Here is a 14,118-nt window from a genome sequence, read left to right on the forward strand (position 1 = left end):
GAATCCCAACCCGGTTCTGCACTGTCAGCATGGAGCAGGATCATCTTTAAATATATAAATCCTCTCCCTGATGCCCTCTAGTGGCTTCCCAACACACAATGAAATCCAAACTCCTTGCCTTGTTCTGGAGCAGCCTGACTCCTGGATCCTATCAGACACTGATCCTCAAGGACTCCCTTTCTGCTCCCCAGACACAAATCACACTTTGACATGAGCTACCCTCACTGCTGGGAATGCTCTGGAAATGATATATTTTATTGTCCATCACATGGCCCTATTTTAAGCTTTATACAACATTGTTTATTTGCTTATTTATTTGGTTACTTGTCTTTTCCACTAGAACATGGTCTCCTGGGATCAGGGAGTTGTGTCTCTGTAGTAATGCCATATCCACAGCACCTAGTACAATGCCCAGAGCATGGTACATGCTCAAAGTTGTTTGTTAAATGAGAATGAGAGAACTGAATGAGAACCATGAGAAGGAAGCATAGAAGCTGAAAGCCTCTGAGTCTGACTCAAGATTGGGGTCAGAAAGGCTCTCTAAAAGAGGTCACCCTAAGTTGAGTCCTAATGGGCTGAATGTCAGGAGCGGAGGATGGCATTCCAGGCAGAGGCAACCCGGAGAAGCCTGGAACAGTGCAGTCAGTGTTGCTGGACCAGAGTGAGCAATTGGGAGTTACGGGCCTAGGCAGGTCACCACCTCTCTCAAGAGCCTTGAACTTTAACCTCTAAGTGATAGAGAGCCATGGGAGTTTAGAAAAATGACATGGTGTCTGTGCTTTAGAAAAGTTCAGTCTGAAGGGTGCATGGAAAGAAGACTGGAGGAACTGGGAAAGTCAGGGGATGTTGCAATAGTCCAAAGGGGAATGAATAGCTTTGAGAGACACCAGAGAGAAAATCAACAGGACTTGGAGACTGGGGTGGAGATGAGGGAGGGAGGTGAAAGGGATGACTTCCAGGTTCCGGGCTTGGGCAACTGGGTGGATGACTATGCCATTCACTGAGATGGGAAGAGGAACAGGTTTAGGAGTGAAGATGTGAAGTGTGATTTGGGGCTTGCAGAGTTTGAGGTTCTCATAGGACAGTCAGATGGAGGCGCTGGGAGGGCAGCTGGATTGCTCTTCTCCAGGGAGTAGGAGGGTGAACTTTAAGTATGCAAAGGGAAGAAATTGGGGGGAGGGGGTGTTAAAGCTCAGAAAAGAGAGCAGGACTGTCCCCTCTCCTCTTAAGGGAACACATCTGGAGACACCAACTCATCCAGGAGGTGGGGACAGCTAGGTAAGTGGAGGTGACACACAGGAAACAATGACACATCCCCGAAGGGCTGACCTTGGAGGAGCTGTGGGGGCACCTAATTCCACCATGGACCAGCACTGGCACCCAAGATTTCCCCCGACACTGCTGCCCCCAGATAGGAACAACTCAGGGTGGGGGTGGATGCTGTGCCTGCTCTCACCTGTCGGGGCACACAGGGTGCCCACGGCTCCCCTCTCGCAAAGCTCTGGAGGACCAGGTGCGTGAGCCGTACCGCTGAGGGGAGACTCGGCCGCCCAAACCTGACTCCCAGCCCGCCCGAGGGCCAGCCCACCTGAGCACCCTCGCAGGTGGCGCGCAGACTGCGGCACCGGAAGCGGGGCTCGGGTGCGGCCCGGGTGAGGGGTGGGGGCGCATCACTAGTCCCCCGGTTCAGCCCCAGCCCGGCTGGGGGCCACGACACGCGAGCAGCGGGCACGTGAGGGTGTGAGAGGCGCTGGGCTGCCCCTCCCTGGCCCTCCGGCCGTTACCCGGCGCCCAGCAGCCAGCGCGTTGCGGTCTCCAGTTGTACCCCCACAGCCGTCCCTCCCGTCGGCTGCCGCCCGCCGCCCCTCTGTCCCAGGCGCGCCTCCCGCCGAGTCCCCGCCCCTGCCTACTACCTGCTATCGTTCTTCCCGGAGGCCGCCCCCTTCCAGGCGGTCAGAAAGGCCATGGACGCGGGCCGGATTCGGACCGCGGCGCTGGCGGCCCCTCGTGGCGGCGTGGGCGGTAGCGGCATCCAGCGGCAGCACCTGGACCCGGCGGGCGGGGCCGGACCGGCGGCTCCTCCCCGCCGCGGCCCAGCGCCTCCCAGCCCCGCAAGGACGTCGGTGTTCCCTGAGCGGACCTGGGGTCCCAGGGCAAGCCCACTCTCGTCCAGAGCCGTCGAGACCCATCGTTAGTCACAAGGAGAACTGAGGCCCAGGGCTACATAGAGGGCCAGTGACAGCACTAGAACATAACATACACCAGACCTCTCCAATCCCAGTCCGAAGCCAGTCCACTGAACCGAGGGGCGATGATGTCACCAACGCCTTTTCCTTCTGCTTAAGTACAGAAGTCTGCATTGCCAGGGCTCTACGTGAATGGGGTGGGGGGCGGGTTGGGACTGTAGGAGTGGCAGGTAGGGGAGCAGGGAGGTAGGTAGGAGCTGCCTGGCCTGGGAGTGGAGGCTGCTGGCAAGCAAGGCACTGGGACAGGAGGCTGTGCACAGACTTCTGCTTCCCAGAGCCCCTGTGGGAGGTGTGGGAAAGAGAGGGAGCCACAGCCTGTCTCCAGTACAAATTTTCTTTGAAACCGCGTATTTTGTCTTTGGTTATGCGCATTTAAAATTTTCACTTTATTTTTTTTTATTTTTTTATTTTTTTTTTTTAAATTTTTTTCAATGTTTATTTATTTTTGGGACAGAGAGAGACAGAGCATGAACGGGGGAGGGGCAGAGAGAGAGGGAGACACAGAATCGGAAACAGGCTCCAGGCTCTGAGCCATCAGCCCAGAGCCCGACGCGGGGCTCGAACTCACGGAGCGCGAGATCGTGACCTGGCTGAAGCCGGACGCCCAACCGACTGCGCCACCCAGGCGCCCCTCACTTTATTTTTTAAAGTAAGCTCTACACCCAAAGTGGGGCTTGAACTCATTGCTCTGGGATCAAAAGTGGCATGCTGTACTGCGCCAGCGAGGGGCCTGCAAAATTTTCCCTTTATCCAGTAGATGAATCTGCTCTGGAGCAAGGTGAGCCCCTGACAGTGCAGTCCAGCAGGCTTCCACAGGAGACTCAGCTAAGGACTAGGAGCAGGGTGTCTTGAGGAGGATCACTATAAGTCCAGCATGAAGGATGGATTCAAAGGTCCCTGGAGACTTTCCTGTGAGAGGATGGAGGTTGAAAACAGGATGGGGCAGGGTGGCTGAGGGACCATTTCTGTCTCCCTTTGGCTTGGGTTTGTATTGCAGGCACTTGTGCAACACAAATCATGTATCTACTAAATGGTGACTGATTCTGACAAGTCTGAGCCCTTCTCTAATGTGCCGAGCCCTTCTCTAATGTGCCAAGCCCTAAGCCAGGTGTTTTTACACAAGTTCTCATTTAATTTCATCTTATTAAATACTTACTCCCATTTTACAGTTGATTAAACTGGGGCTCAGAGGGGAAAATGGACTTCCCCGAAACTAAGCTGTGGAGCTAGGTCTTACATCCAGGTCTGTCTGCTTTATCTGCTGCTGGCCCCCCAACCCCACCTGTGGTTGCACGTGGGCTGGGCAATGGAGAGGGAAACCTGGGCAGAGGGCAGAAGCCTCAAGGATTATCAGGGCAGTTTCTCTCAATCTTCCTTGGTAGAAGAGAAAACACGACCTTTCCCCCTTTCTCTGAGAATTCATGTCATGGTCTTGGCAGATCAACAAGGGCCAGAGAATGCTGCCTATCTGACCACAAAGCTAGAGCTTCCGGATCTTGAAATTCCAGTTACATCCACCTAGAGGCCCAAATCCCTCAGCCCACAGGGCCTTGCCCAGTTTGGCAGCATTGGGAATTACAGATGGTCAACTTCCTTCTGGGCTCACAAGGATGAATATCACAAGGCCTCAAAAGCCTGGCCTCCTATAATAGGCCCAGAGCCCAGTCAAATTCCATTTAGAATTAAAGTCCCACCCAGCCTCTGTGCCCACAGGCAATATTACTTCCTCCAGGAAGCCCACCTGTATCTCCTCAGTGGAGGAACCTCTCCTTTTTGGAGGTTACATTTGTACCTGTCTCTTTCACAGCATTTAGCACTATGTATTTTTTAATCCTTATGTTAGTTATCAATGACCAGTTTTACTCTTCAGATTTCTAGCTGAAAATACAGAGAATATCTCACCTCTGTGTGTTGCATGGATGCTGGCACCACTGCTACACTAGTAGGTGCTCAGAGCAGAGTAAATGAAGAAGGAACTAATATTTATAGTTTCTACCCTGTGGAAGGCACTATGCTGAGGGCCTTTACATACCCTACCTCTAAATCAGACAACTCTGTTTTGAGAATATTTGAGTCTGAAGTTAAGAAATGTTCCTGAGATCAAGTCAAGGAGCTAGGATTCAATCCCAGTGGTCTCAAACTTCAAGGCTTGTTTCCTGTTCTTCCTCTTCACCTTTTCCTTCCTCTTCCTCTTTGCCACCATCATCATCTTCTTCATCGTCGTCATCATCACCATCAGTTGTCTAGAACTATCTTAGGCATTATTCTAAACTTTTCAGATGTACCAGCTCATTTTATCCTCAGAACAACCCTATCAAGTATTTCCTTTTACAATCCCAATTTTTACAGTTGAGAAAATGAGGCAGAGTAATAAGTAATCTGCTCAAAGTCAAAAAGGCTAATCAGGTGGCAGAGTGAGGATTTAACCCAAGCAGTCACCCTTGAGTCTATATCTTAACCCCCAGCCCCAGTCGGCCTGCCATACAAGCTCTTAGAATGCACTCGGCATTTGTGAATCACTTTCCCAAAGCTTATCTGATTTTGAATCTCATAACAACCCCAAGGTAGAGCAGGTTTTATTCTTTCTCTTGCTCTGGAGCCAGAATGCCTGAGTTAGAATTTTGGCTTCACCACTTGACAGCTGAGTATCGCTTCAGGAAAGTTACTTAACCTCTCTCTCTGCTTCAGTTTTCTCATCTGAAATGGGGACTGTGTAAAATGGGGATAAGAAAAGCACCTAGCACAAGGCTTGTTGTGAGGACTAAATGAGTTAATACAAACAAAACAGAATAGTGCCAAACACGTAGTGTGTGTTATGTGCACCTCCTACTATGTAACAGTTTTATTCACAATCCATGAAGAATGAAGTGTTCCGTGTCAATAAACTGTTCAGTTATACTGAAGTTTATTCCCTTTAATTTAACCATGGTTACACATTTTTCCTAAACTGTATCATTACCTTTTCTGTCTTCCTAAACACAGACATGACAGCTGTTAGTGAATATCTGCCATGTCAAAGGAATAAAGACTTCATATCCATCATCTTTAATCTTCACAGAAACTCACAGAAACTGTTATCTGAGAGGTTAAGAAGTATACCCACAGTCACACAGAAAATGATAAGGCCAGAATTTAGACTCATGTTCATAAGACTCGGAGATCTGGATTCTTTCTACAAGGCCAGGAACTTTTTCAGAAAGCTGTGATGAATCAGGGTTTTCTTTGAGAACATCAGTTCCTGTTTAGGGCCCAGGTTTACTGTGTTTGATCTTTGTTACCACTTAGATCCAAAGGGCTGCCTTTAAGGCCAGGCATACAAAAGGCAGCCTGGTAGTGGAAAAGCAGAATCAAGGCACCTGGAACCTGGCTTGGTCTCTACTAGACTGGGTTGGGCTGGGGAAGGGAGGGTGGTCATTGCTAAGTTATTTCCATCTCTCTATAAACTCAAGTTTTCTTTCTGTTAGAAGTGTTTTGAGGATTAAATAGGGTTATATATGTTAAGAGCCTTAGTGCTAGACTCAGAGAAGCTCCTCAATAACTATCAGCTACTTTTCCTTATTCCTTTTCCTTTCCACAAAATAACTCAGTCCTCTCAAGTTGGGACTCCAGAGCAAACAGGAGAGGCTGAAACTAAGCCCTTACGTATTGGGCAGCTGAATACAGTCTATATATACTTACTGGGGTGGGGAAGAAAAACAGGTGGGGTCTTTCTGCAAAGACACACCTTCCCCTCCATGAGATAATCTGTATTATTAACCTGAATACATAACATTAGTACCTACTTACCTTTCTTATTTGAAGAGAGATGTTAAAAAATCAGTGATAAACATTTTATCTTGTGACCCAGTGCATATTCAATAACAAATTCTATTTCACTATTTTAAAAATGATGATCTTTAACATGCTGAAAAATTTACAAATGAAGTATAAGATTTGCTTCAAAATAACATGAGAGGAAAAAAATAACTTGAGAGGCAAGTGGACAGGAATATAGATAAAATTAGATTGGATATGAATTGGTAACTATTGAAAGTGATTATTGGTACTATACTATTCTTTACATTTTTTTTTCCATGCTGCTTGATTCACTAAACTGATTTCACAACCCAACTAATGTATCACCTGTTGCTTGCAAAACAGCAAGTTAGAGAGTATAAAATTAAGCACATTTCAAAAGGATCCCATTACTCCATAATCTGATTGCAGGTACCTTTATTTCCTTCAAGCAGCATTTTCTCAAGATTTGTTTAAGGAGGAAAAACAGCTTACATGTTCAAGCCATTAGTGATCAAATACCAATCAGAAATTAAGGTTATGAAGAAAAAGCCTCCTAAGGGGTTAGGATTTTAACCTGAGTGTGATGGGAATCAGCGTCATGCTTTATTGTAGGAGTGGTAGGGGCAGATTTTGGATTTTGACTCCACAGGAATCTGACTGCAGCATAGAGGATGGTTTGGAAACAGAAAAGAGAACGACAGAGATTAGTGGCAAGGAGATTAGGTTTTGGCAAAGTCTACAAGAAAGATGATGAAGGTCTGAACTGGGGCAGTGGAGATCCAACTGCGGATGGAGAGGATAGATTTGAGAAATATATAAAAGGCAGAATGGTTAGGGCATGTTTATGGCTTGGAGGAGGATGGGTCAGGGAGAAGGCCTGGCATGTATACACAAAATAAATAATGTAATCAATGAAAATGTGTAATCAAAGCCCCAGGGAGATGCTTCACTAAGAACTCAAATTGGGGAAAGTCAGCCTCAGGAGGAGTTAAGCTATAGAGTCCACATACAATGGATGAAAGCAAAGATATGCAAAGTCAACTCAAAGAGAGACTAGCTATAGCTACTCAACCAGCCAAACCAGACTGTAACCTGATTAAACATATTAATCTAAAAAATGTGTTCATCAGATGGCCCAGGCAGCCCTGGCTGCAGAGAGAGAGGAGCTTCAGAGGCAGGAGGCATCTTGGCACCACCGGCAAGAGGGAAGTCTTGTTCAACCAATTGTGGGTGTTCTAAGCCCTGTGGCAACTTTTGCTGAAAACTGACATTCTGGTCTCTACAGTAGTCCCTGTGAACTTGCTTAATGGGAGCTCTGTTTTACTGATGAAAATCAAGTTTCTAAACTTGAAGGGCAGACCTTGGGCCACGCTGAATTCACTAATTAATAAATGCTGCTTAAGAGGTCTCCTGGGAGACTGCCAGGATTTCTCAGTCAACAGAGCCCTAACGTCAACAAGTACGGCCTTGTGAGAGCTATACTTTTTAAAAGTTTCTAGTCACCATTTGTTTTTACCAATGCTAGAAGTAGAATACTTCCTCTGGGAAGACTTCCCCGATCATCTGGGCTAGAACTATTCTCTCCTTCCTCTGGGTGTCCCGGCATTCCTATTATAATCCTCAGTGTGTAATGTTGTGGAATTAATCAAGAGAAGATGTTTGTCCCTCCTATTGTATCACCACTGATGGCAAGGCCCTCATAAGAGTCTTCTATGTCCCTAGGTCCCTAGCCCAGCACAGCACTTGGAACACAATACACCTTAGCAAAAGGTGAATGAAATGACTGATTTTCTCACTGTACGTTTCCAACACTCAGACATTTAGGGATTTCTGCCAGTAAGAGGTACACTATAGATCTATGCATCAGAAATGTCTTAATACAAGGTTTTTTCACCAGAACAGAGTGATTGAGGATGGATTCTGGAGTCAGACTGCCTGGATTAGAATCCTAGCTTGGGCACTTTCTAGTTCTGGATCTTAGACAAGTTATTTAACCTTTTTGAACCTCGTCTTTAAACTAGAAATAACAGTACCGAACTTAAAGGACTGTTATGGAGAATAAAAGGAATCATTATATATAAAGTGCTTCAAAGAGTACTGGCAAATAGTTAAGTGTTGTTAGCTTCCAATAATTTTTTTTAAATAACTCTATCCACAAAAAAGAATGGAAGTGCTTTACACTATGAAACAGAATCCGTAAGTCAAGTATAGAATGACAAGGTGCAACAGCATGGCAAACTAAATTAGTAGATTTAACAAAACTTGCAGAATAGAGGCTTGGAAGTTAGCCTCTACTCCAGTGGTTCTCAGAGTTAGGTTCCCTGGGCCAGCAACTTTAACATCATCTGGGAACTTGTTAGAAATTCAAATTCTTGGGTCCAACTCTAGACCTACTGAAATCAGAAAAACTCAGATAGGGTTGCAATCTGTATTTTAATAAGCCCTCCAGGTGATCCTGGTGCTTGCAAAGTTTGTGAACCACTCCTTTCACTCAACATATACATCTAATCAGCCTTGAAGGCCTGCTAATTCTCCTAAATTAACTGGTCCCCCATCTCTCAGGCCTCAGCCATAGCCACATTTTAGCTCCTTACCATCTCACCTGAATGATGCCAGCAACCTTCACCTGCTCTTCTTGCCTTGCCTGATTTCCCCGTAAAGCAATCCTCCAAGTCACCACCAATAAGATCTTTCTTACATACAAACACAAATACTTCACTCTTTGCCCACAGACCTAAACTCTAGCCACAGTGAATTACTTTGATACCTGCTACTTGCTAGCACACTATACCATGTCCTACCCCTTTGTCTTTTTCTTTCTTTCTTGAGAGCGAGAGAGAGCGAAAGGGCAAGAGAGGTAAAGAGCATGTGCATGCCAGCAGGGGAGCAAGGCAGAGGGAGACAGGGAGAGAATGTTAAGCAGGCTCCATGCTCAGCGCAGAGCCTGACACTAGGCTCAATCCCACAACCCTGGGATCATGACCTGAGCCGAAATCAAGAGTTGGACTGAGCCACGCAGGTGCCCTCACTTTGTCTTTTATATGTAGTCATCGCCTCTGCCCAGAATGCCTCATCTCTTTGTGCAGCAAATTCTTCAAAAACTACTCTTTGCCTACCATTTTATGCATTTTTCAGAGCTTTGCAAGTACTGATAAATTACTTTTCATTGTTGCTACCTTTGTGATTTTAAAATTTGTATTTCTTTAATAAAAGCAACATTGACCATCTCCCCTATGTACTTATTTATCACTTATGGTAATATTAACAACTAACAATGGTTGAGTGCCTTCATGGGTCAGAAACTATTTTAAATCTTTGTAAGGATTAAGTATGAGAATGAATTGGAAAATGTCTTTGAGATGCCATGCGCTATGTAGTAGGTCTATTTCATTAATCAAGAGCAGATATTACATGGATTATTCTATTTATGATATTTCTCCTCTGGCTTCTCACCTTTAAAAGAAATAGCAAGTAGTGGTTAAAACTCTGGTGCCAGATTCGTGAGTTCAAAAGTGGCCAACTCTGCCACTTACTAGGTACACAACCATGGCTTAGTGGGGCATCTCTTCTATACAATGGGGACAATAATAATTATTATTATGTTTACATTACAGAGTTACTGTTATTGTGAGGATTAAATGAACTAATATATGTAAAACACTAAGGATTCAGCCTGGAGATTAATATGTTATTTGTTATTATTTTATCATGTCCTGTTCTTGGTATTTCCTAGAAGCAAACTTTTTCACACAAAGACAAAGCATGGTAAACTGGAAAGGGTATCATGTTTTAGAATTAGAGAGACCAGAGTTCAAATCCTGGCAAATCTACTTGTTTTAATTTTTTTGAGCCTCAGTTTACCATTTCAAATAGAGGATGATAATAGTACTACTTAAGGCTGTTGTAAAATTAAACAAGAAAACAGATAAAATGCTTAGTATAGTGCCTCACACTCAACATGTATTCAATAACCAATGGCTTTTTCTTTCCTTTTTTTTTAAGATATAATCAGTTTATTATAAAAGAGACATGGAAATTATTTATATGATGAAAGATTCCAGAACTTCAGTGGAATGGGCAGCTTCATCTGAAAATCATTTCAATAATGACTTATTTCAGTCTACGTACTTTCCGAGAATGTCACCATCTTTAAATAAGAAGTAATCCTTATCATCTAGAACTGCTCTGGTGCCTCCATTATTCTGGAAGAAGAACTTTCTTTCCAACTTTTACAACTGTTGAAATCTCTCCACCTTTAGAGCACGATCCAATAGTTACTACTGTTGCCTGCAATACTTTTCTTTTAGATTTTTCTGGAAGCATGATGCCTCCCCTTTGGTTACAGTTTCGGCTACACACCTTTCAACTAAAACTTGGTCAAAGAAGGGCACATGGGGGCGCCTGGGTGGCGCAGTCGGTTAAGCGTCCGACTTCAGCCAGGTCACGATCTCCCGGTCCGTGAGTTCGAGCCCCGCGTCGGGCTCTGGGCTGATGGCTCAGAGCCTGGAGCCTGTTTCCGATTCTGTGTCTCCCTCTCTCTCTGCCCCTCCCCCGTTCATGCTCTGTCTCTCTCTGTCCCAAAAATAAATAAACGTTGAAAAAAAAAAAATTTTAAAAAGAAGGGCACATGGATGGCTCAGTAGGTTAAGTGTCCAATTCTTGATTTTGGTTCCGGTCAAGATCTTATGGTCATGAGGGTTGTGAGATCGAACCCCACGGCAGGCTCTGTGCTGGGTGTGGAGACTACTCAAGATTCTTTTTCCCTCTCCCTCTGTCCTCCCCCCACATGTGTGCTCTCGCATGCTCTCTCTCTCTCTCTTAAAAACAAAACAAAAAAAACAAAAACAAAAAAACCCCAAAAACCTTGGTCAAAGAGGGAAAGAAACTTTCTAAATGCCTGTCCTGCCATACTCCACTCTCATACTGCCATCACAAGGAGACCAATAGCTACTTTCACTACCAATAACATGACTGACTTTAATTAAAGTAAGTAACATTAAAAAGCTGCCAAAGTGAAATCCTTCAGAAAAATCCTATGAGTCAAGTATTACAATATTCATTTAGATAACGAAAATGAGGCTCAGGGAGGCTAAGTAAGTTTCTCAAAGATATCTTTCTCCAAACTGGCAGACTAGGGATTCAATTCCAGGACTGCATGAATTTTTTATGTCATGGTGCCCTCCTAGGGTCCAGGTCACAAATCCTCATTCAACAAATATACACAAAGCCATGTATGTTTCAGGCACTGTCCCTATGCATACACATTTCCTATCTTTCTTTCACAAAAACAGGACATGATAACTAAAAATAGTAGTTGATATTTATTGAGTATTTACTCTATACCAGGTACCGCGTCAAGCACTTTACACATATTAATCAGTGCTGACTGTATACCTACCCCTCCTTGGAAATAGCATGGACGTAACAGAGAACCGCAAAACTCCATTTCAAATAGGATATATGGATAGTATGCTTTATTATTACTTAAAGTTTATTGTTCTCATAATTACAGGCTACAGTTTGGAAGTTTGAAACATAAGAGAAAAGTCTATAGAGAGCCCAAATAAATTTGAACAAGTATGTGGAAGATGGCTAAAACTTTGTAAGTAGTGCCACTTAGCTCTCAGGAATACTTATCTGTCCTTTTAAAGCACAGGCTCTGCAGCCAGAGTCAACGACATAAAATGTAATCACAAATGACTCTAAGACATTCATTTTCTACAAGTGAGCATGGAGCGAGATATATATATATATATATATATATATATATATATATATATATACATACATACACACACACACACACACACATACATATGTATATAATATATATACATACTTTAATATTATATTGGCCCACTGAGTATACATATTTTAACAAAAGATAAGAATCTATGTAATCCAGTTAAACAAACATAAGGTTAGGGTACATTTATTACATCGAAAGTTGGTGTTTTTAAGTTACAGATATTTAATATTTTCCAGAGTGGCTTTTTAATTAAAAAAAATATTTTAAAAGCATTTCAAACATCTGTTCATTTTCCCAGTGCAAAAGAAGGTTATTCAAGTCAACTTACCTTTTTCCTGAAGTTTAAGGGGAAGGAAAAAAACCCCCAAAACCACTACCTAACAACTCCCAACACTACCCTCTCAATCAACTTCTGTAGTATATCCTTAGGTCACTGGATTAGTTTATCAAAATTAAAGACTTACGATTATGAGTCAGCCCTTGCTTCATATGTATAACTTCTATGCTGAAATGTTTCAATTTATAAAAGTAGAAAAAAGCAGTGCAAGAATGTGGTTTAAGTTTGTTTTAAATTGTGTGTGGAGAGAAAAAAAAAGCACCATTTCAAGATAAAATGAATTGGATATTTTGGAATTTATTCATAGGCTAGGCAATAAGTTACTCTGATTAACACAGATCAATACCACCTTGACTTGGTGACCACAGAGATTTTTAGTTTGTAGGTGCATTTTTCATCTTGGTATTCAATACATTATCTAAGTCAATTACTGATGTTAAAAGAAAACTAAGGTTATTCTACAATTTACAGCCTACACCACAGTCTATTTCAAATTCAGCTTGTCTGCTAGGTCAGTTTTACAGGAGACAGGCTTTTAACACATGAAGAGCTTTGACAATTTGGTAGGTCTCTTCTCTCCCAATTAAAAAAAAGAGATTTTTTTTTGCTAGCCTGCCAATTTTATAGGTTAAAAAACAAACAAACAAACAAACAAACAAACAAACAAACAAACAAACCCAGGAAGAGAATTAACTATTTTAAACCACAAAGATGGACAAAAAACAATAATATGATTTAATACATGTCACTTCTCATTTGTATTCAGTGGAAGTTTTTACAGTTCAAGTAAGTGAGCCTTCATTAAAGGAAACAAAAATATATGTATACAAAAATTTAAAGTACCTTCCAGTTCTAGCTTGCTAAAGTTTCTTCTGCAAAGTACAAAAATAAACCTACCATGAACTAAGGAGGACAGTGCCATACCAATGGCAGAATGGCTGCCATGTTAAGATTTTTGCTTACCTTATACTGATGAGGATACTTTAAGTGATACGGTTTTCTCCACTATCTAGTACTTAAAATTATGGAGAGGTAATCTGTTCATCTAAAATTCTTTAAATCCAGAGAAATTTTTTTAAAAGTATATTTCACACATGAGGCTTTAACATTTTTATTTAGGACAAGATTGAATCTGAAGCTGTAATGGTTCAATCTAAAGTATTCCTTTTTCAATAGTGGAGTCAATTTACGCAAAATATTTTTCCTGGTCTATAAAAAACAAATTGAACGGTATTCATTATAAGGAAATACAAACATATACTTTAAACTAGCCAATTTTCACTATCATAAAAGAAATAGGATGTTCTTTCCCTTCCCCTCCCTCAACCATTCAAATCAGAGAAGAGTACTGCAAACTTTAAGAACCCCACTGGCTATCATCAGAGTAACTACAGAACAAGGGTAGCACAGGGATGAAACTATTTCTGTATATTCCAGAAGGCAGAAGCTTGGGTACTCTAGCTTTACAAGTAAAAGCACAGGCAGGCAAAAGCTCACAGTAAATGCACACCAGAATAGGGGTGTAGGTGAAGTTGTCTGACTGGGTTACTGCTTTTATAGGTGGAAAGAAAAAAAAAAAGACAAATCTGAAATGGAGTAAGAAACAAAAACAAAAAACCAAAACAAACTTTTGTCACATTTACAGGAATTGCAAACCTTTTGTATTCCCATGCTCATAGGTAGTTTTCATACACACTGTAAAGAGCTTCAGTATTCAGGAAGAAGAATACTGTATGGTTGACAAAGGACAGGAGAATTCTTCATGCTTCTGATATCTCAGATTTGCTGAGTGCAATAGCCAGTTCTAAGTCTTCCTGCTCTTGCTGATTCAATCGGGCAAGCCTCTGCTCTTCCTCTCTCTCACTTTCCCTCTTGGCCCATTCGATCATATCTTCTTCAGAGGGATACTGCCATTTAAAAGACGGATAAACAAGTTAATGAGTAAAACAAACAACAAGAAGGAAAACAGTTGTTACAAAGGACATTAAATACTTGTTTCACCTGCAAGG

The 14,118-nt window shown here is 42.7% G+C and overlaps 2 protein-coding genes and 1 long non-coding RNA gene across 6 annotated transcripts in view; 1 reads left to right on the top strand and 2 right to left on the bottom strand.

Annotated features, from left to right (window-relative positions):
• TTC39A (tetratricopeptide repeat domain 39A) overlaps positions 1-2,337 on the bottom strand; it is a 54,883-nt gene extending 52,546 nt beyond the window's left edge. Inside the window, exon 1 of one of the 2 annotated variants that reach the window (XM_086716944.1) lies at positions 1,914-2,337. In XM_086716944.1, coding sequence (XP_086573070.1) covers positions 1,914-2,032 — 119 coding nt within the window. In that variant the 5' untranslated portion in view covers positions 2,033-2,337. The remainder of the gene's footprint in view (positions 1-1,913) is intronic. The other variant, XM_086716943.1, reaches the window with a different exon arrangement.
• On the top strand, positions 2,038-10,400 carry LOC147578010 (uncharacterized). Its single transcript, XR_015254697.1, has 3 exons — positions 2,038-2,344; positions 2,897-3,024; positions 10,026-10,400. It is a non-coding gene; the product is annotated as an uncharacterized LOC147578010 (long non-coding RNA).
• A 1,986-nt stretch (positions 10,401-12,386) lies between these two features.
• Positions 12,387-14,118, bottom strand: part of EPS15 (epidermal growth factor receptor pathway substrate 15) — a 145,570-nt gene continuing 143,838 nt past the window's right edge. For 2 of the 3 annotated variants that reach the window (XM_025934971.2, XM_025934969.2), the window contains exon 25: positions 12,387-14,016. In XM_025934971.2, coding sequence (XP_025790756.2) covers positions 13,870-14,016 — 147 coding nt within the window. In that variant the 3' untranslated portion in view covers positions 12,387-13,869. The remainder of the gene's footprint in view (positions 14,017-14,118) is intronic. The other variant, XM_086716938.1, reaches the window with a different exon arrangement.

The sequence above is a fragment of the Puma concolor genome, chromosome C1 (assembly GCF_028749965.1).
Source record: "Puma concolor isolate L17-30 chromosome C1, mPumCon1.1.hap2, whole genome shotgun sequence".
Lineage (NCBI taxonomy): Eukaryota > Metazoa > Chordata > Mammalia > Carnivora > Felidae > Puma > Puma concolor.